The sequence below is a fragment of the Heptranchias perlo genome, chromosome 34 (genome assembly GCF_035084215.1).
Source record: "Heptranchias perlo isolate sHepPer1 chromosome 34, sHepPer1.hap1, whole genome shotgun sequence".
Lineage (NCBI taxonomy): Eukaryota > Metazoa > Chordata > Chondrichthyes > Hexanchiformes > Hexanchidae > Heptranchias > Heptranchias perlo.
In genome coordinates this window covers 28,095,923-28,117,245 of record NC_090358.1, presented here as the reverse complement: position 1 = coordinate 28,117,245, position 21,323 = coordinate 28,095,923, and the positions used below count along the sequence as shown (strand labels likewise).

Sequence of the window (21,323 nt, the reverse complement as noted above, 5' to 3'; positions counted from 1 at the left end):
GAGGTCAAGTTTACAGATTGTGATTGTGTGTTTGCAGCAATCCTTTACCTGCTCTTGCTGCAGAGCAAGCAAAGGGGAGAGTATAGCACCGAGTCCCGGTGTGGTCGGCAACCTGTCGTCAGGCGAGCGAGGAATAAAAGGCATGAGACACCTGGAGCAGGTGGTCTGGACGGGACGACATGTGAAGGGGAGATGGGTCACTAATGGTCCTGGGCCATGTTATCACACAACTGACTCACTGCAAACTCTGCATTGTTGTCCGTCAGCTGTCAAGGAATATTGAGCAAATTAAATTTCCATTGAGGCTGTGCAGTTTGTAATTATATCAATCATGTATAATATCAAGTATTTGAATGCAAGACATTATTAAAATAGGGTCCCAAAAGATCATAGTGACATTAAGCAGTAATACAAGACAGAAATTATTAAATGAATATATGACTGGTAATAAAGCAGAACTGATTGAATAATTTCACCAGGCGCTAATTCTGAATCCACGAAGAAAAACAGAAACAAAGGGAAGTGAATAATGTCACGTGATCACTAACACCTCCTAAACTGCATGCTGTAGCTGAGAATTACAGTGATTATTTGAATAATTGTAGGCTCTTCCGGTAGCATGCAGCAACACTCTGACCGTTGATTCCTTCAGTGCATTAGAAACAGCTCACAGGCTGATTGTACATTAAGGTGCAGCAATTTTGTTCATTAGCATTAATGAGATGCACACTAATTTCTGCCTCTCTTCTTCCAATTGCACCTGGCAGTAAACAGGTGCAGTGTATATTAACACACAGACTCAGCGGCAATTATCTTTGTTGCTAAGTCCTTGTTAAGAAGCAATTTGCACTGATTCATTCTTCACGTTAAATTTGCAGAATTAAAGTTGGCATGAAAGCGTCAGAGGGAGCAGTGAGCTGAGCTCACAAATATCGCCAAAGAGAAGGATTAAGGTGCAGACTTGGGCATGAATTTGGCGAGTCACTTTTTACTGGGTACTTTGAAAGAGGAGACCGAGGCCCTGGGAGGTTCAAGGGCACAGGAGGCAGGCACTCAGGACACACTACCAGCCAATGCAGGGTGAAGTAACAGAGAGGGTTGATGAGGGTAGTGTGGTTGATGTGGTGCATATGGACTTTTAAAAGGCATTTAGTAAAGTATCACATGATAGACTTGTTAGCAAAATTAAAGCCCATGTGATTAGAGGGACAGTGGCAGCGTGGATACAAAATTGACTAAGGGACAGAAAGCAGAGAGTAGTGGTGAACGGTTGTTTTCCACACTGGAGGGAAGTTTACAGTGGTGTTCCCCAGGGGTCAGTATTAGGACCACTGCTCTTTTTGATATATATTAATGACCTGGACTTGGGTATAGAGGGTATAATTTCAAAGTTTCCAGATGACACGAAACTTGGAAATGTAGTAAACAATGTGGAGGATAGTAACAGACTTCAGGGGGACATAAACAGACTGGTGAAATGGGCAGACACATGGCAGATGAAATTTAAAGCAGAGATGTATGAAGTGATGTATTTTGGTAGAAAGAATGAGGAGAGGCAATGTAAACTAAATGGTACAATTTTAAAGGGGTGCAGGAACAGAGAGACCTGTGGGTATATGTTCACAAATCTTTGAAGGTGGCAGGACAAGTTGAGAAGGCTGTTAAAAAAGCAAATGGGATCCTGGGCTTTATTAATAGAGGCATAGAGTACAAAAGCAAGGAAGTTATGCTAAACCTTTATAAAACACTGGTTAGGCCTCAGCTGGAGTATTGTGTTCAATTCTGAGCACCACACTTTATGAAGGATGTCAAGGCCTCGGAGAGAGTGCAGAAGAGATTTACGAGAATGGTGCCAGGGATGAGGGACTTCAGTTATGTGGAGAGACTGGAGAAGCTGGGGTTGCTCTCCTTAGAGCAGAGAAGGTTAAGGGGATATTTGATAGAGGTGTTCAAAATCATGAACGGTTTTGATAGAGTAAATAAGGAAAAACTCTTTCCAGTGGCAGAAGGGTCGGTAACCAGAGGACACAGATTTAAGGTGATCTGCAAAAGAGCCAGAGGTGACATGAGGAAACATATTTTTACGCAGCGAGTGATTATGATCTGGAATGCGCTGCCTGAAATGGTGGTGGAAACAGTCTATAGTAACTCTCGAAAAGGACATTAGATAAATACTTGAAGGGAAAAAATTTACACGGCTATGGGAAAGAGCAGAGAAATGGGACTAATTGGATAGCTCTTTCACAGAGCCGGCACAGGCACGATGGGCCGAATGGCCTCCTCCTGTGCTGTCCCACACTTATGATACTATGAGTGCTGCAGATCTGCTGGTTACCTGGAGCACCGCATGGAACGAGGGTTGCACCTCATCAAATTCAGGTTTCCTGACCCGCGTCAGCTGCTAGACCCTGACATGCAGGAGGGAGTAATATCTCAATGGAACTGAAATGACCTTCACACTTAACACTAGGTCCTTTAGCCAGCATCTGGAAACATCAATGGTGCCCACCAGCGTGCAGCTCCCCCAAAGGCAAAAAATGCTAGTCTCAAAATTCCATGGGACCATTTTGCCAGTGAGACACCTCAGAGATGGGACTTCCCTGACCCCCCTGCTGCTCCTGGCCTGACTCGCTGAGAGCACCAGAAAAACATTCAAGTGAGCTGCCCTTGTGCTATCGGGCAAGACCAACTCACTCATACTCTGGAGGACAGAAGACATGATCAGCTCCACTGATACCACTGGCGCATTATCATCCCCGGTGTTTCGTTGTGGCCGCGGTGACCTGTGTAAGATGAGAAGTTCTTTGAACAAGTGCCCTCGCGATGCAGTCCAATATTTCATTTGCTTTGTTGATGACTGCTTCATACGGACTGGAAACCTTCAGTGAACGATCGTGGACAAACCCAAATCCTCCTCCTTCTCCATGTTGGGGGAATGGCAGGCTTTCTGTATGTGTCCATGCCTGCTGTTTCCTGTTCCAATCAGTACTGCCTTCCATTTATCGGCTTCAAAGTGCAAGTTCCCGGTGCGGGGCCTCACCCAACGGGAGCACGTATCGGAAATCGCAGGCACGCTCCCCCCGATCTTCTACCCGTTAATTTGTCAGACTTATCCTCAAACTGTTGCCCCATTCCTTGACCCAGCTTGCTTATCACTTCAGGATGCTGTTTATCGCCCTTGTATTTGTCACCTTGCCAGATAGCTTGATGTCATTGGCAAATTGGAAAATATTGCACCAAGTGTAAGGACCAGAACTCTGCTGGTCACCGGGACTGGTGGCTTTACACATTGATCAGCTCCCTCTGCTACCTGCTGTTTTTATTCAGCTGGATTCCATCAGATTTTCAAGTCATGACCACACCTTCTCAATCCGTGCTGATTACTCCTCCAGCGTCTGAACGCAGGAGACGAGCACCGGGTAACTTTTGAGGACATCATCCACAACTGAAGCTTTATAACTGGACAGTTTCTCAGAGCCCGCAGGGAGACTGTGATTTGCCAGTCCCTGGTGCTGGTGACTGACGGTTTACTGAGATGGTGCTAACTGGTCTGTAATTCCCAGGTGCGTGCTTTCTTTTGATATGACAAGATGTCATTTACTTGTTGTCAAGTGCTCAGGTACAGCTCTGAGGGTGTTATGGCGGGGGTGGGTTGGTTCCACAGAAGAAGCCCCCAAATAGTGGCCCGGGAAGGGTGGGCAGTTGATTGACCTGCCACCATTACACCCGCAGATTACTAGGCTCCCTCAGGATCTCTGCTCAGCTCTCCAGCTGATACTGAACAGATTCCTAGAATCATGGGGCGTAGATCCCATTCTGGGTCTTAAGAAGGCTCCGACAATGCTGCAGAGACCGCGAATCAATCCCCTTTGCTCCCTGCGGGGCCTAAAATAATTTTTTGGGGTCTCATCTTCAGCCTCCCTTGGAGCGGACGGGCACCAGTCCGAGTGTCGGGCAGCTCAGTGGGGCGAGAGCCGCTACAAGCGCAGGGCGCACACCCTCACTGTTAAACCGACCCTCTCCCTGGGATTTGGGACAGGATCATGAGAAGGCGGGAGTCCCACCTGGCCACACTTTGCCCCCTCGGCAGGGTCCACGGGACTTTAAACAGCCGGCATTTACGGGAAGTCGAGAAGTGTTCCTGGTTAATTTTTGTGGTATTTTGTTGACGCCAGCCTGATGTGAATCTCCAGAGTTACAGCTGGCTCCAGAGGTGGGAACTTTTAGTTTAAGGATCGCAGGAAGGAATTGAGTAATTACGCTGCAGATTGGACCATAGATCCAGTGCGAGAGTCAGTCTGAGCCTTTAGCATGAAAGAAGTTCGAAACTTGAGGGGTACCTGTAGCTGCGCCATTTGTAACCGAGATTCTCATGGTGGGAGGCAAGTCTTTGGGGGGATTTTATCTTAACTCGCCCGATGGGGAAACTGACGGAATCAGCCGCCCATTTTACACCAGGCCCGATGCCTTCAATGGAAAGTAAAATCGGGGCAGTCGATCCCGTCCCATCAGCTTCCCGCCGGACAGGTTAGATTAAAGTTACCCCCCAAATTTGTCTTCCGCAATGGGCCATCGCAGAGATTTCACCTGTCTACGCATGTCTGATCTGTGTGCCCTTTTGGAAGATCAGCTGCTCTGGCCGCTGATGGATATCCTCTCATCAGACCTACAGCCACCATTCTGAGCACGCTAGGCTCCCAGCCTCTACCTAGCTGTCAGCTGGTAACCATCTGCTGTCTGTATTTTTACAGCTAATTAAAATGCTGAAAGATCTTGGGAGACTAAAAACAAGACTAGCTATTAAAACGAGCCAACGTTTGGAGGCTTCCACACGAAGCAGTTTATTCTCTGCATGTCTTGCTGCAAGGTACCAATTAAACATTTACCCACAAGGGAAGGGGAGGATCAGCAAAGCAGGATCTCTGGGCTGAGCTTGAGCACCTCCTGGTGTGGAATCAAGAGCAGCAGCGGCAGAGGGCTGGAAGGGGGCAGACAGTGGCAAGGAAAAAGAACCTGGCAAACGCTGGAGATCCCAAATAAAAGCAGAAAAGGCTGGAAACAAAAGCGTCTCGATAGAGAAACGACAGGTTAATGTTTCGGGGGGTAGACCCTTCATCAGAAGTGAGAGCTGAAAGTAAAGCGAGTTTTTTGATCGGGTTAAAAAACAAAATAGAAGGGGAGGGAGGAATAAGCATCAAATACTCCCGTCACAGAGAGTAAGTTCATTGGTTTAATGGTCCACAGAATGCTTAATAGAGAATTGGGAATCTGTTAAATAATATAAATGATCATCTCAGTGCGACAATGGGAAAGGCAATAACAGAATAAAAGAAGATATAAATACCTGACAGTGACAAAGGATGTGAGGGGCCCGCACAACGTAAAAACCGAGAAAATGGGGTAAGTTTTAAAAAGGGAGGAGAAGACCCTGCAAATACAGAAGGTCTGAAATGAAAATGGAAAAGGCTTGTGTGTTGGCAGAAAGATTGGACAAAATTGCAAATACATTCCTTAAAAATGGGGAGGAAATTTCTGTAGAATATAGTTTACATTACAAGGTGTGGGAGTGAGACAAGTCTCCACTGGAAGTGAGTAGTGCTTGGGAAGGAGCATTTACGTTCCATTCAAAAATATAATAGCAGAAGATTGCTGAAATACTATAGTGATCTGCTGGAAACAATACCAAATATTAGGTCGTTTTTTATCGATCATTGTTCCCTTATTAAAATGAACAGTTTTTACCTTCCGCACACGAGTAACAAATCTCAGCTGCGACAAGGTGACACAGAACATCTTGTAGCGTTTGTGCCAAACAGTAAGCACTAATTCAGTTTATGAAGCATCACAGCTGATCCCATCATGAATGCAGTAGATTGTTTAAATGATCTCTCATATTTACGGTCATAGTATCATGGAAAGGTTACATAGAAAACATAGAAAATAATAGCAGGAATAGGCCATTCGGCCCTTGGAGCCTGCTCCAATATGATCATGGCTAATCCTCTATCTCAATACCATATTCCTGCTCTCTCCCCATACCCCTTGATGCCTTTTGTGTCTAAAAATCTATCTAGCTCCTTCTTAAATATATTTAGTGACGTGACCTCCTCAGCCTTCGGTGGTAGAGAATTCCACAGGTTCACCATCCTCTGAGTGAAGAAATTTCTCTTCATCTCAGTCCTAAATGTCCTACCCCGTATCCTGAGACTGTGACCCCTCGTTCTGGACCCCCCCCAGCCAGTGGAAACATCCTCCCTGCATCCAGTCTGTCTAGCCCTGTCAGAATTTTATACGTTTCAATGAGATCCCCTCTCATTCTTCTAAACTCGAGTGAATACAGGCCGAGTCGACCCAATCTCTCCTCATACGACAGCCCTGCCATCCCAGGAATCAGTCTGGTGAACCTTCGCTGCACTCCCTCAATGGCAAGTATATCCTTTCTTAGGTAAGGAGACCAAAACTGCACACAATACTCCAGGTGTGGTCTCACCAAGGCCCTATATAACTGCAGTAAGACATCCTTGCTTCTGTACTCAAATCCTCTTGCAATGAAGGCCAACATACCATTTGCCTTCCTAACTGCTTGCTGCACCTGCATGTTTGCTTTCAGTGACTGGTGTTCAAGGACACCCAGGTCCCTTTGTACATCAACATTCCCCAATCTATCACCATTTAAATAATACTCTGCCTTTCTGTTTTTCCTTCCGAAGTGGATAACTTCACATTTATCCACGTTATACTTCATCTGCCATGTATTTGCCCACTCACTCAACTTGTCTACATCGCCTTGAAGCCTCTTTGCATCCTCCTCACAACTCACGATCCCACCTAGTTTTGTGTTGTCAGCAAACTTGGAAATATTACACTTGGTTCCCTCATCCAAATCATTGATATATATCGTGAATAGCTGGGGCCCAAGCACTGATCCCTGTGGTACCCCACTAGTCACTGCCTGCCACCCTGAAAAAGACCGATTTATTCCTACTCTCTGTTTCCTGTCTGTTAACCAATTCTCAATCCATGCCAGTATATTACCCCCAATCCCATGTGCTTTAATTTTGCACACTAACCTCTTATGTGGGACTTTATCAAAGGCCTTCTGAAAATCCAAGTAAATCACATCCACTGGTTCTCCCTTATCTACTCTACCAGTTACATCCTCAAAAAACTCCTGTAGGTTTGTCAAACATGATTTCCCTTTCATAAATTCATGTTGACTTTGTCTAATCCCATTGATATTTTCTAAGTGTTATGTTATCACATCCTTTATAATAGACTCAGGCATTTTCCCTACAACTGTGTTAGGCTAACCGGTCTATAGTCTCCTGTTTTCTCTCTCCCTCCTATTTTAAATATTGGGGTTATATTTGCCACCCTCCAATCTGCAGGAACTGTTCCATAATCTATAGAATTTTGGAAGATGACAACTGATGCATCCACAATTACATGGCTACCTCTTTTAGTACTCTGGGATGCAGATTATCAGGCCCTGGGGACTTATCGGCTTTCATTAATTTCTCCAGCACTTTTTTTTACTAATAATAATTCCCTTTAATTCCTCCTTCTCACTAGACCCTTGGTTAGTTATTTGTGTCCTCTTCCGTGAAGACAGAACCAAAGTATTTGTTTAATTGCTCTGCCATTTCCTTGTTCCCCATTATAAATTCTCCCGTTTCTGACTGTAAGGGACCTACATTTGTCTTCACTAATCTTTTTTTATGTACTTGTAGAAGCTTTTACAGTCCACTTTTATGTTCCTTGCAAGTTTACTCTCATACTCTATTTTTCCCCTCTTAATCAATCACACAGCTCTGTACATCCTTTCTCATACAGCTCTGTATGAGAGAGGATGTGCAGAGTCCTGTATGAGAGAGGATGTACAGAGCCCTGTATGAGAGGATGTGCAGAGCCCTGTATGAGAGAGGATGTACAGAGTCCTGTATGAGAGAGGATGTACAGAGCCCTGTATGAGAGAGGATGTACAGAGCCCTGTATGAGAGAGGATGTACAGAGCCCTGTATGAGAGAGGATGTACAGAGCCCTGTATGAGAGAGGATGTACAGAGCCCTGTATGAGAGAGGATGTACAGAGCCCTGTATGAGAGAGGATGTACAGAGCCCTGTATGAGAGAGGATGTACAGAGCCCTGTATGAGAGAGGATGTACAGAGCCCTGTATGAGAGAGGATGTACAGAGTCCTGTATGAGAGAGAATGTGCAGAGTCCTGTATGAGAGAGAATGTGCAGAGCCCTGTCCTTCCGTTCATGTTATATCAACGTGTTATTTGTATTTTGTATATAACATTATTCTGACCGTTCAATCTAGTATTAGTTTGACACGACAACAGTCCTCTCACCTCCGAGTCAGAACGTCCTGCGTTCACGGTTCACTCTAGGGATATAATCTAGGCTGACAATGCAGTCTTTTGGATGAGACATTTAACCAAGGCCGTATTTAGCTTGATTTAAAGATCCCATGTCTATCCCTCAATCAACACCTCCAAAATTAAAGTAACTGATCATCTATCATGTTTGCTGTTACCTAGGCTGACACTTCAGTGCAGCACTGAGTGGTGCCATCCTTCAGATGAGTCATTAAACCGAGGCTCCATCTGCCCTCTTATGTGGACATAAGAACATAAGAAATATGAGCAGGAGTAGGCCATATGGCCCCTCGAGCCTGCTCCATTCAATCAGATCATGGTTAATCTTCGACCTCAACTTGACTTTCCTGCCCGATCCCCATATCCCTTGATTCCCTTAGAGCCCAAAAATCTATCGATCTCAGACTTGAATATATTCAATGACTGAGCATCCAAAGCCCTCGGGGGTAGAGAATTCCAAAGATTCACAACCCTCTGAGTGAAGAAATTCCTCCTCATCTCAGTCTTAAATAGCCGACTCCTTATCCTGAGATTATGCCCCCTTGTCTGTACTCTCCAGCCAGGGGAAACAACCTCTCAGCATCTACCCTGTCAAGCCCTCTCAGAATCTTATATGTTTCAATGAGATCAGCTCTCATTCTTCTAAACTCCAGAGAATATAGGCCCATTCTACTCAATCTCTCATCTTAGGACAACCCTCTCAGACCTAAAAGATCCCACAGCATAATTTCAAAGAAGAGCAGGGGAGTTCTCCCAGTATTCTGGCCAACATTTATCCCTCAACCAACACCAAAAAAACATTATCTGATCATTAATCTCATTGCTGTTTTTGGGACCTTGCTGTGCACTAATTGGGCTGCCGCATTTACCTACATAATAACAGTGACTGCACTTCAAAAGTACTTCATTAGCCGTGCAGCGCTTTGAGACGTCGTGCGGATATGAACGGTGCTATATAAATGCAATTTTTTTCTTTCTTAGTACCTAGCCACTAATGGGATGTCTAAAACAATCGTTAAAATCATCTGAAGTGAAGACAGGTATGGAGGCAGATGACAGCTTCCATTACACAGGGCTTCCCCCAATACTTGCTGAGGCAGAATTCCAAAACTTACACCGGCCTGACTTCAGCGGAAAAGAAAATTGGACACGTGTGGAATGAGCTGTCGATTTGCTGCCGAAGACCGATTTCACCCTCAGTCGCTCATCAGCAGCTGTGACTTGAGACCGGTTAAATGAAAAGTAGCCCTCTACTTTCAAAGTGAACTACCTGGATCCATGTTTGGAGGAACCCCCAGAATCTATGTCCTCCCTCTTATTATTAAAGTAATTCGGTGAACGGTGTAACTGGGTCGTGTGGCAGACTCTTAAGAAAAGTTGTATCGAGGTTGTCTGACTGTCTGGAGCACTAGCCAAATTGGCATTCAGACAGCACAACCAGCTGGTGGCCTTGAGAAACCGTGAGCTGCAGCCCTGCTCCTAGTTTATTAATTTGGATTGTAGCTGTTCAAAACAAAAATCTAAAGTATAGGCCCTGGCAATAATCCACACCCATACTTCAGATGTTTTGAAAAGTAATGGAAGTCCTGTTGGAAGATAAACTTTCTAAGCTTGCTGTTTAAGTGTCTCTATGAGGCTATTTGCAGATTCCTCTCAGACTGAGGAAAAAATGTTGATCACAAATGTTTCATGAGTAAATTTGTTTGATATTTGTATTTCACCAGCTTTAAAGGATTCCACGAAACAATCCATCAACAGCGACTGGAAGATTGAGCTTCCTGGGGAATTTCCAATAGCAGGAACCACTGTCCGCTACGTGCGGAGGGGGCTTTGGGAAAAGATGTCTGCCAAGGGACCAACTAAAACACCACTTCACTTAATGGTAGCTCTCTAATCTTTCTGTCATCTCCTTTGGAATGCTGAGCTCCCAATGGACGTTTCCTAACTTAATACTGTTTTTTTTGGAAGCTGTTGTGACTAAGAGATTATTTTGGTTGTATGCTAATATTCAGATCTTGCACAAACAGAAAGGATGTCACTTTAGCAGTGACTATCTTGCCAGAAGCCTGGTAACCTTTTGAAGATTATATTTCATTGGCGTCCAGGTACACAGTACTGTTTGCCATACGGAGAGGGAGAAACAAGCAATGAGATTCTGCCAAGCTGCACATCAGTGTGGCGGGCGATTCTCAATTTTCTACCTGCTGTTTTCCTCATTGCATTTTTAAAAATTTGTTCTCGCGATGTGGGTGAAGCTGGTACAGCCACCTTTATTGCCCATCCCTAGTTGCCCTGATGTTCTTTGGTTTGTTCGGCCACTTCAGAGGGCATTAAGAGTCAACCACCTAGGGCTGGCAGGATCCTTTCCTCGAAGGACACTGTTGACAATCCAGCATCTTTCATGGTCAGTTTTTTCTGGTGCAAGTCCACAAATTCCCACATTTATTGAATTCAATTTCTGAACTTGCCAAGATAGGATCTCACCACACTATCTCTGAGTTGCTAGTCAGTACCATAACCATTAAACCCCCACACGCACGTAACAATAGAGTACATTCATCCAGTGATCCAGTGTATCATTAATTTACAATGTCATAAGTATATTAAAACAGTAAAATCTCTGCTGCATTGCAGTGACATATCCACAAAAACACAGGGACATGAAGGAATAGAATCTTAGAATTTTACAGCCTAGAAGGAGGCCATTCGGCCCATCACACTTGTGCTGACCCTCTGAGAGAGCCATCCATTTAGTCCCATTCCCCAGCTCTTTCAAATATTTTTCCGCATCCATTTTAAAAGCTATTATGCATCTGTTTCTAGTGTTTCATGTCATAACAATCCACTGCATAAACAAATTCTCCTATCCTATCCCTTTGTTCTTTTGGCCCTGTTGCCTCTCCCTCTGGTATTCTATAATCCAGGAGCAGAAAAATCTTCAGAAATGGGGTTGGTGGGTCTGCAGATTGACACTGCGTCCCTGGTTAATTTTATTAATGGGTTTAAGTAGCCTTATGGTGATGTCACACAGTGACTGCTAGGAACTGCTGTTCAGCCCTTCAAGCCTGCTCCACCATTCAGTTGGATCATGGCTGATCTGTAACTCAACTCCATTTACCTGCCTTAGCTCCATACCCCTTGATACCCTTACCTATCAAAAATCTATTGATCGCAGTCTTGAAAGCTCCAATTGCTCCCCAGCGTCCACAGCCTTTTGGGGGAAGAGAGTTCCAGATTACTACTCAAACCCTGACCCTGTGTCTATATCAGTTGGGCCGCTTTTGAAATCAACTTGGCATCAGCCAATGCTGAGACCAATTGGAAATTTAAATTCACGTCCTCTTCCAAATATAATCACTGCCATGCAATAACTTAATGCTTCTCATTTAAGGTGCTGCTCCTTACTATATATCTGCAATGTATTACTGGACCGTGGTTTTCAAGGGGTTAAAATACACCCTCTCACCTCTAACTCGACACTCCAGAGTGTCATTGTGTACACTGCGTCGAAGCTATGGGCTACATTCGCTATTCTTAGAGAGGGTGCAGAGGAGATTTACTAGAATGGTACCAGGGATGGGGGACTTCAGTTATGTGCAGAAGCTGGAGTTGTTCTCCTTAGAGCAGAGAAGGTTAAGGGGAAATTTGATAGAGGTGTTCAAAATCATAAATGGTTTTGGTAGAGTAAATAAGGAGAAACTGTTTCCAGTGGCAGAAGGGTCGGTAACCAGAGGACACAGATTTAAGGTAATTGGCAAAAGAACCAGAGGCGAGATGAGGAAAAACTTTTTTATGCAGCGACTTGTTATGATCTGGAATGAACTGCCTGAAAGGGTGGTGGAAGCAGATTCAATAGTAACTTTCAAAAAGGAATTGGATAAATACTTGAAGGGGAAAAATTTGGAGGGCTATGGGGAAAGAGCGGGGGAGTGGGACTAATTCAATAGCTCTTTCAAAGAACTGGCGCAGCCATGATGGGCCGAATGACCTCCTTCTGTGCTGTATCTTTCTATGATTCTATGATACCCGTTGGCGAGGAATGGACAGGAAAATCTAGCCCATAGTAATTTCTTTAACCTTGAAATTAGGTTGCGGGATACCGATTTATCTGAACTTCTCTCTGCTATTTTAGCAGAAATCCTGACCTCATTTATTATTAACGGGTTAACACCACCACTAAAGTAGTAGAGAGAGTAATTTCTGGTGGATACATTAAGTGTTTATTGCTGGCATCCTAAGGCGACATTTCGGGCAAGATTTTAACATGGCGGCGGGAATTCAGCGGGGGCGGGGCGGGGGGCAGGCGGCGGTGAACAGTCATGTGGGAAACCCAGAAAAAAATTTCTGTGCATCGACTCCAGCAATCCCGACTAAATTGAAGGCCCTTAATGTGACTTACGGGTTTCACGTCTCCAAGCTGCGCAGAGGGCGTACTGTGACGTGCTGTGAGTATTTAAAGGGCCGCTGCAACCATGGATTTTGAAGGAAAAAGGAGGAATGTGCAGCATCACAGGTGTGAGGCAACACTCTGTCTTAGCGACTCCTCGAGTTGCCACTGGCTGGTGTCAGAAGCAGGAGGGAGATACTGTACCCGGCTGACCGGAGGAAGTGACCTGCTTCTGCCACCAGGAGGGCGTGGCTGGAGGTGGCAGAGGAGCTGAGCAGCAGGAGCACCGTGGAAAGGTCATGGGTGCAATGCAGGAAGCGATTTAATGACCTAACCAGGTCAGGGAAAGTGAGTAGAGTTATCAATGATTGACCTGTTGCACACCTCAGGATGCTCATTGGAAACTAACTTCTGCGATGATTTTTAATATTGCTTTATGTTCTCTCCCAGGGCCTTCAAGGATTGATGAGGAGTCACACACCATGGAAGAGGGCGATTCCTCAGAGGAGTTCCATTCCTCTGAGGGTACACCGTCACATCACATCCAGCCCTGCACCAGCCCAGATACTTGCACCTCAGTGGGTTCTGTTAGACAGATAGTTGGGTTGTCACCTGGTGATTCATCACTCACAAGTGAGCACGAACAGATACTGGTGGCAGGGGCAGCTGCGGAGAGTCCTTGTCGGGGGACGCACTCCTCTCCAAGCTCTGCCCAGCTGGACACAGATGCTGAACCCCGGGGGCCATTGTTGAGAATGAGAATTATCGAGATACAGCTCCAGCTTTGTGAGATAATGGAAGACGTGTCATGCACACTCTCCACAATAGCGGATAGGCTGGAGGAGTCCAACCCCATTGCTAGTGGATTGGTGGCACAGGTAAGAGAGGGAGTGTCTTCGATGGAGAGAGTGGCAGCTTTCATTGAACTTCAAACACGGCTCTCAAATGAATCCGTGCAGGCCGTGATAATGGCCGTGCAGACCAGAGTGGTGGGAGTGATGTTGCACTGACCCGGGAGAGGGATGATGGCGAAAGGGGACATGGAAGTGGGGACTCCACGCAGAGCGTGCCCACGTATCACCCATTGCCCCCCTCTCAGCCAGTACCCACAATGCTGCCTCCTCTCCTAATGGCCAAGTCTGCCTCTGCACAGGTGCAGGTGGAGCAGCCTTTGGCGGGGCCCTCACGGGCTCCAAAATCCAGAGGTCGTAGGCTGAGAGCATCTCAGCAGTCAGGGAATGAATCTGAGCAAACTGCCACTACCTCTGCTGAAGTCACGTGGAAGTGCTAGGAAAGGTTTTGTAATCACCAAGGGTATGCACAAGGGTGTCTGACGGAATGTCATGTTTCTCATTTATATTTGTTTTTTGTTAAATCCATGTTATAATTGTCACCACCACTGCCACGTCTTGTCCATTCTTGAGTCCCTTTTGTGAAATTGCCCTTTCATGTGGCTCATCATGAACGGTGAGACTTGATGCCACCCATTGGGCGCGTGTACAATGGGTGTATGTGTGGTTGAAGGACTGTTTTGTGCAAGAGGAGGTGAGGGGCTGGTGTTGGTGGTGGTTGGTTCCAGGCGATCTGAGTAGTTCACGATCTTCAGTTTGCAGATCTCTTATGAGAACCTGTTGGGCATGAGGGAATCCCTGGCATCACGAGCAGCCATGTGCGCCACTGCTCTGGTGATGGGTTCCCCATCTTCCTCCTCCTCCTCCTCCTCTTCCTCCTCCTCCTCCTCCTCCTCGCTTTCTTCAACATTGATGGCAGGTGCGGATGCTTCATGAGCGCATTGGAGCTCCTCCACCTGTAACCCTCTCTGTTCAGCGATGTTGTGCAGGACGCAACACACGACTATTATTCTACACACCCTCGCTGGTGATTTCTGAAGGGCTCTCCCAGATCGATCCAGGCACCTGAAGCACATCTCCAGCATTCCAATGACTTGTTCAATGTCAGACCTGGTGGTGATGTGACTGTCGTTGTACCGCTGCTGTGCCTCGTTGGTGGGGTTTCTCACAGGTGTCATGAGCCATGTCTTCAGGGGGTATCCGTTGTCTCCAAGGAGCCAGCCCTTCAGTTTGTTTTGTGCGTGGAAGAGGGCCGGGATGTTGGATTCGTGCAAAATGAAGGAATCATGGCAACTGCCAGGGAATTTGGCACACACCTGCAGAAACCTCTTCCTCCACATCAGTTGCACATTGATGGAGTGATATCCCTCTCGGTTGATGAACAGTCCTGGCTCATGTGCAGGTCCTCGGATTGCTACATGTTGCAATCAATTGCGCCCTGTACCCATGGGAAGCCAGCCAGAGAGTGGAAACCTACTGCCCTCTTAGTCTGGCTGATGTCGTCAATGGGGAAGTTGACGTAGTGGGATGCCCTGGCAAACAAGCCATCCGCGACCTGCCATTTACACTCATGTGCAGACGACTGAGAGATCCTGGTGATGTCACAGATGGTGCCCTGGAAGCATCCAGAGGCGAAGAAATTTTGGGCAGAGGTGACCTTAACTGCAACAGGCAATGTGTGGCCACCAGGCCCAACTGAGACCAGCTCTGCATGAAGGAGCCTGCAGATGTCTGCGACCACCTGGCGACTCAATCTGAGCCTTTGTAGGCACTGCTCCTCAGAGAGGTCCAGGAAGCTCAGCCTCTGCCTGTAGGCCCTCTCACGAGGGTAGTGCCTCCTGTGACCTCGGCCCCTCCGTTGTTCCCCTCTCTGATCTTCTCCAGGTCCTTGTGGCGCACCTCTGTCTTGTGGAGCTGCAACTCCCAGAACTGCACGCCGTGCCTGCCGCAGATGGTGATGTGCCTCCTCCTCAGATGAACTGCCGAATAAATCCATTGCACCCCCCCATCCTGATGGTGTCAGTTTGAGAGGGTCCAAAATGTAGGTAAATGTGTCTGAACACAAGAATTCTCAGTGTGAACAAAGAAATCTCAGTCTAAACATAAAGAACTCCCAGCCAAAGGTTTGTCTGTGAGAACTGATTGCCCTGCTGCAAAAACTCACCTTTTCTTCACATGTGTCAATCACTGGTTTAAAGATCTAAATGAGGCTGTTTCAGAGGCCACGGGAGACACGTTCTGGACAAGTTAAAGTGGTTTTAAAAGTTAATCCCCTTAAGTGGATTAAATGCCTAACTATCGGCCTGCCAGCTTTAAGTGGTTTAAATGCCTAGCTATCGGCCCGCTGGCTTTAAATGGTTTAAATGCCTAACTATCGGCCTGCCAGCTTTAAATGGTTTAAATGCCTAACTATCGGCCTGCCAGCTTTAAGTGGTTTAAATGCCTAGCTATCGGCCCGCTGGCTTTAAGTGGTTTAAATGCCTAGCTATCGGCCCGCTGGCTTTAAATGGTTTAAATGCCTAACTATCGGCCTGCCAGCTTTAAGTGCCAGCGGGACTTCCGGGTGTCAGAAGTGCACGTGTTTCCTAACACGTCTGGGTCAAACACGGAAGTGAGTGCGTTGGAGTCGGGATTTGGTCCCTCTCTGAAGACGCAGCATTTTCACTGCCCACCTGCTCCCAACAGACCTGTTCTTGGGAGTTGAAATTTATCCCCTCAACTTTTAGCTGTTTGCGGGGAGGGGCTGTGATCAGTGATGTACAGCAGCCCGTTGTGATCAAATTACATGATTTGACAAGCAATGATTGGAATTTAATTCACTCTCTAATAGAGTGGACTATTGTAAGGTTTTAAATTACGCTCTGCACTATATCACTTGCCCTGAGGATTAGTAAGATGGTCCAGTTTTTTAACAAACTTCGCTAAAGTTTGATAAGTTAGATTTGCACCAATTGGCTCGTGGGAGCCCATGCTGAGCTTTGAATAAATGAGCTTTAATGCAAACGAATGCTTTTAATTGATTTTACACAGTCCCTGGATTCTCGGTCAAGCAGGGTAAGTAGTTGTATCTGAATCCCCAGTAGCATAACATTTCTTATCTGTGATATTTAGCCTTTGAGTCCAAGAGACCAGTAGGAGGTGAGCTTTCATCATTTATTTCAACAATGTCATTTTTAAAATGGAAAATCGTGGGTCTTATCTGCACTGCTGGGAATTTCAAGCTAAAAGGCTCCACACGGACTGCAGGGTCCAAGAAGGCCCACTGCCATCTTCTCAAGGGCAACTAGGGATGGGCAATAAAGGCTGGCCTTGCCAGCAACGCCCACATCCTGAAAATATTTTTTATTTAAATGTCACTGTTTCAAAATATAGGGGTCTCTCGAGAGTATGGTGGGCAATTACAGATTCACAGGACTGAAGTTCTTACATTGCTGCCTTGCAGGGACACAGAGGAGTGCTACTAGCCAAAGCAGTGCTAACACACTGCGCTCTGCATCACATTCAACCCCTGCTTTGTTGGAAGCAGCCTTTAACCTCACATACACGAACAAGATTAAGATGCAGAATTGTAAAATGTGAAGTGAAGAAGCTGATTGCCACTTAGATGAATTGTTGCTAGGAAATTGTTATAACTAAAACTATCTCAAGAAGCCACCAGCTTGTGTCTTTATTAGATCAATTCATCTGAATTTGGTCGCGACAGGAAAGCTGCTGTGTGGATCTGACTGAGCAAATTTCAGTTTGTTGCTTGTACTTAAAAATTCTAGGAGATACTGAATGAAGCTTTCTGGTGTGAAGGAAATTTGAAGTATTTATGTTTGCTTGAATAAAGAATGGCAGTTGTGTGAGTGGCTCTAACTTTCATGTTCTGCCTCAGCATTCTACCATCAGTTTTAAAGGTCATTTGTTTAATTACAGGAAATGAGACCAGTTCTAGTGAGATTAGTTCTTAGAACTGCGTTCTTGTCCAGCAATTAAAGCTGTTACATACATGCCAGTAGAGGAATCTAGCAAAAGCTGACTGATGACATTGATAACTCAGCACCAGCCTTAATCCAGGCTTACGGCAGGTCGTTACATACAAGGTGCCGTAGCTAGTTACCATCTGCAAGCTTGGATTTTTAAAAAGTTTATTCTCAGGATGTAGACGCCGCTGGTAAGGTCAGCATTTATTGCCCATCCCTAGTGATGAGAAGTATCTATGTAGTGGCCCTTCTTCATGAATCGTTGATAGCGGTTTGATACACCTGAGGGGCTTGCTAGGCCACTTCAGAGGGCAGTTAAGAGTCAACCACATGGGTGTGGGAGTCACATATAGATCAGACTGGGTAAGGACGGCAGGTTTCCTTCCCTAAAGGATATTAGTGAACCAGTTGGGTTTTTAATGACAATCCGACAGCTTCATGGTCACTTTTACTGATACCAGCTTTTTATTTCCAGATATTTTAAACTAAATTCAAACTCTGAAACTGCCCTGGTGGGATTTGATCTCATATTCTCTGCATTATTAGTCCAGCAACAGAACTACTATACAACCGTACCCTCTGACCTCTATCCCCAAATCCATAAATATAGAAGGGTTGATGCCTTTCCCTCTAGCCCCTGGCCCGCCTCATGCTGCCAGAAAATGCCGCACCTGTTTACCACTCGGAGGAGGGTGCTGCCTTGATCTCCCACCCCCCTTCCCTCTCCCCAACCCAGGCCCTGTGCTCTTCGGCCCCTTGTTAAGGGAGCCCAGCAAGAAATTTTTTTAAAACTTGATTGGCGGCCTCTTGGACCCCACCGGTGAGCCCACTTGCTCTGTTGTGGGGCTGGTCGCCCTATATGACTCAGAGTGCCCACCTCTGGTACTGCGTCGGGCCCTGAGTGAACCTGGGAAATGGGAACTCCCCATGTAGGGAATCCCCACCTCTTTGGTGTTGTTATTTTCTACAAGGCGGCAGAGGCTACATCCCTGAGAAGGAAGGCCGGGAAATCCTAGAAATGGCGTAGGCCCTGGGCCACCGGGTCCCTGCTGTTTTCTAGTTGGTTCCACCAGTTTCCCGCTGGTGTTAAGGTAGGAGACGAGCAGGAACCATCCAGATTTTCAGGGAGGGAGCCATTGCTGACCCAAAGGAAGACTTCAGTTACCGTCCTATCAGCCTACTCCCAATCATCAGCAAACTGATGGAAGGTGTCGTCAACAGTGCCATCAAGAGGCACTTATTCACTAATAACCTGCTCACTGATGCTTAGTTTTGCAGGACCTCATTACAGCCTTGGTCCAAACCCGGACACAAGAGCATAATTCCAGAGGCGAGGTGAGAGTGACTGCCCTTGACATCAAGGCAGTATTTGACAGAGTGCAGCACCAAGGAGCCCTAGTAAAACTGAAGTCAATGGGGAACAGGGGAAAACTCCCCAGTAGTTGGAGTCATACCTAGCACAAGGGAAGATGGTAGTGGTTGTTGGAGGCCAATCATCTCAGCCCCAGGACATCACTGCAGGAGTTCCTTTAGGGCAGCGTCCTAGGCTCAACTATCTTCAGCTGCTTCATCAAGGATCTGCTGTCCTTTGTAAGGTAAGGAATGGGGCTGATCTCTGATGATTCCACAGTGTTCAGCTTCATTCACACCTCCTCTGATAATAAAGTAGTCCATGCCAGCCTACAGCAAGACCCGGACAACATCCAAACTTGGGCTGACAAGTGGCAGGTAATAGTCACACCACATAAGTGCCAGGTAATAACCATCTTCAGCAACCTTCAATGGCACCACCATTGCCAAATCCCCACCATCAACATCCTGGATCTCACCAATGATCAGAAGCTGAACTGGACCAGCCATATCAACACTGTGACTATAAGAACAGGACAGTGGCTGGCTATTCTGTGACAAGTGCCTCACATTCTGACCCCTCAAAGCCTGTCTACTATCTACAAGACTCAAGGCAGCTGCAGCCATGCTCAAAAAGCTCAACAGAGAACAGGACAGAGAGGTTTGCTTGATTGGTGCCCCTGCCACTGTGGCTGCAGTATGTACCATCTACAGGATGCACCGCAGCAACTCACCAAGGTCACCCCAACACCAGCTCCGTCCACTGCGACCATTACCGTCAAGAAAGACAAGAGCAGCAATGTCTTCTTCATCACTGGGTCTCTTCTTCATCACTGGGTCAATATTCTTCAATTCCCTCCCTAACAGCACTGTGGGAGCACCATCAGCACACAGACTGCAGTGGTCCATGAAGAAGGCTCACCACCACCTTCTCAAGGCAGCTAGAGATGGTCCATAAATACGGCCTTGCCCACATCGCCCACATCCCAAGAACAATTTTTTTAAAATGTTTCTGCAGTTGTCACCGTAACATGGAGGCACCCGTGTCCTCCAGATCCTCCAACTCATGCCAGCTCCCTCCTCCACCTCCCCATTCTCTGCCACTTTTCTCCACAGCCCCTCCTGGCTCATACTGCCATTCTTCTTAGCTTCCCCCCAGTTCACCCTGACATGTTTCTTCTTCCCCCACTTAGCTTGCACCATCGCTGTCCTCCCCCTTCCCAGTTCATGCAGGCACTCTTCTCTCACTCCCACACTTCTCCCCCCCTCTTCACAACGTGCTGACGCTCTCTTCCCCCTTCCCAGTTCATGTTGTTATCCATTCCCCTCCTTCCTCATCACCACTCCTGGCTCTTGCCTGATGCCACTGCCAGGGAATGGAACTCTGACACACGCTTATGGCTGAGAATTCCCAATCTGGCAAAACAATCACGAGAATTGCCACGCACAGTGTCCGAAAGAGATCGAACCCTCAGAGCAGCAGCATCAGATAGGAATCAGGATTGACTGTGAGAGGCAGAGCCAGGAATGGTAGTAAGAAATGAAGCCATGAGTGGCGCTGATTTTCATCTGCAAACACAGACTTTGACTCCAAAATGCAGGCAGTTAACATGAGCGGAAACAGATACTTGAGCTGCCAGACAGTCCAATGATGTCTGCAATTTAAAATGTTTGAATTCTTCATTGACAGATTCAAATGTTTCTGTAATGTCACCAAACTTCCTTACTGGCACGCAGTGATGAGAGCTGGCTACTGCAAACTGCGATGGCAAAACCAGATAACAGGGATACTCTCAACTTCACTGGGTGCCCCCACATTAAAATACCCCTTTGAGTTAAAAAGTCAATCTAATTGGCTTTATATGTCTCATTTTGTTGACCTTGGCTCCGTGGGTAGCACTCTCACCTCTGAGTCAGAAAGCTGTGGGTTCAAGTCCCACTCCAGAGAGCTGAGCACAAAATCTGGGCTGACACTCCCAGTGCAGTACTGAGGGAGTGCTAAACCAGCTTTCAGATGAGACGTTAAACCGAGGCCCCGCCTGCCCTCTCAGGTGGATGTAAAAGATCCTATTGCACTATTTCAAAGAAGAGCGGGGGAATTCTGAGGATGTGAAAGGTGCTATAGAAATCTAAGTCTTTTTTTTGGCTGGTATCACACGTTCCTCTTTGTAAGGGATGTCAGTGCTGGGGAATGCTTTCCATTTTGGGTACCTAACATGTGTATCAAATATTCCCGGGTCAGGTATAGCGGTCCGAGTGCGTTTACACATTAACATCACACCGAAGGAGCTTGCCCCTCACACCGAGGCTAAAGTTGTTGTAAATCCAAGCACAGGGCCCAACCTGACTGCAGAGAAGTGGTGTGAAAGTCCCTGGAGTATTAGCCTC

The 21,323-nt window shown here is 46.4% G+C and overlaps 1 protein-coding gene across 1 annotated transcript in view; it reads left to right on the top strand.

Moving 5' to 3' along the window:
• The window catches only part of adamts17 (ADAM metallopeptidase with thrombospondin type 1 motif, 17), a 547,852-nt gene that overhangs the window by 416,719 nt on the left and 109,810 nt on the right, over nucleotides 1-21,323 (top strand). The window contains exon 17 of the mRNA XM_067971641.1: nucleotides 10,107-10,264. Coding sequence (XP_067827742.1) covers nucleotides 10,107-10,264 — 158 coding nt within the window. The remainder of the gene's footprint in view (nucleotides 1-10,106; nucleotides 10,265-21,323) is intronic.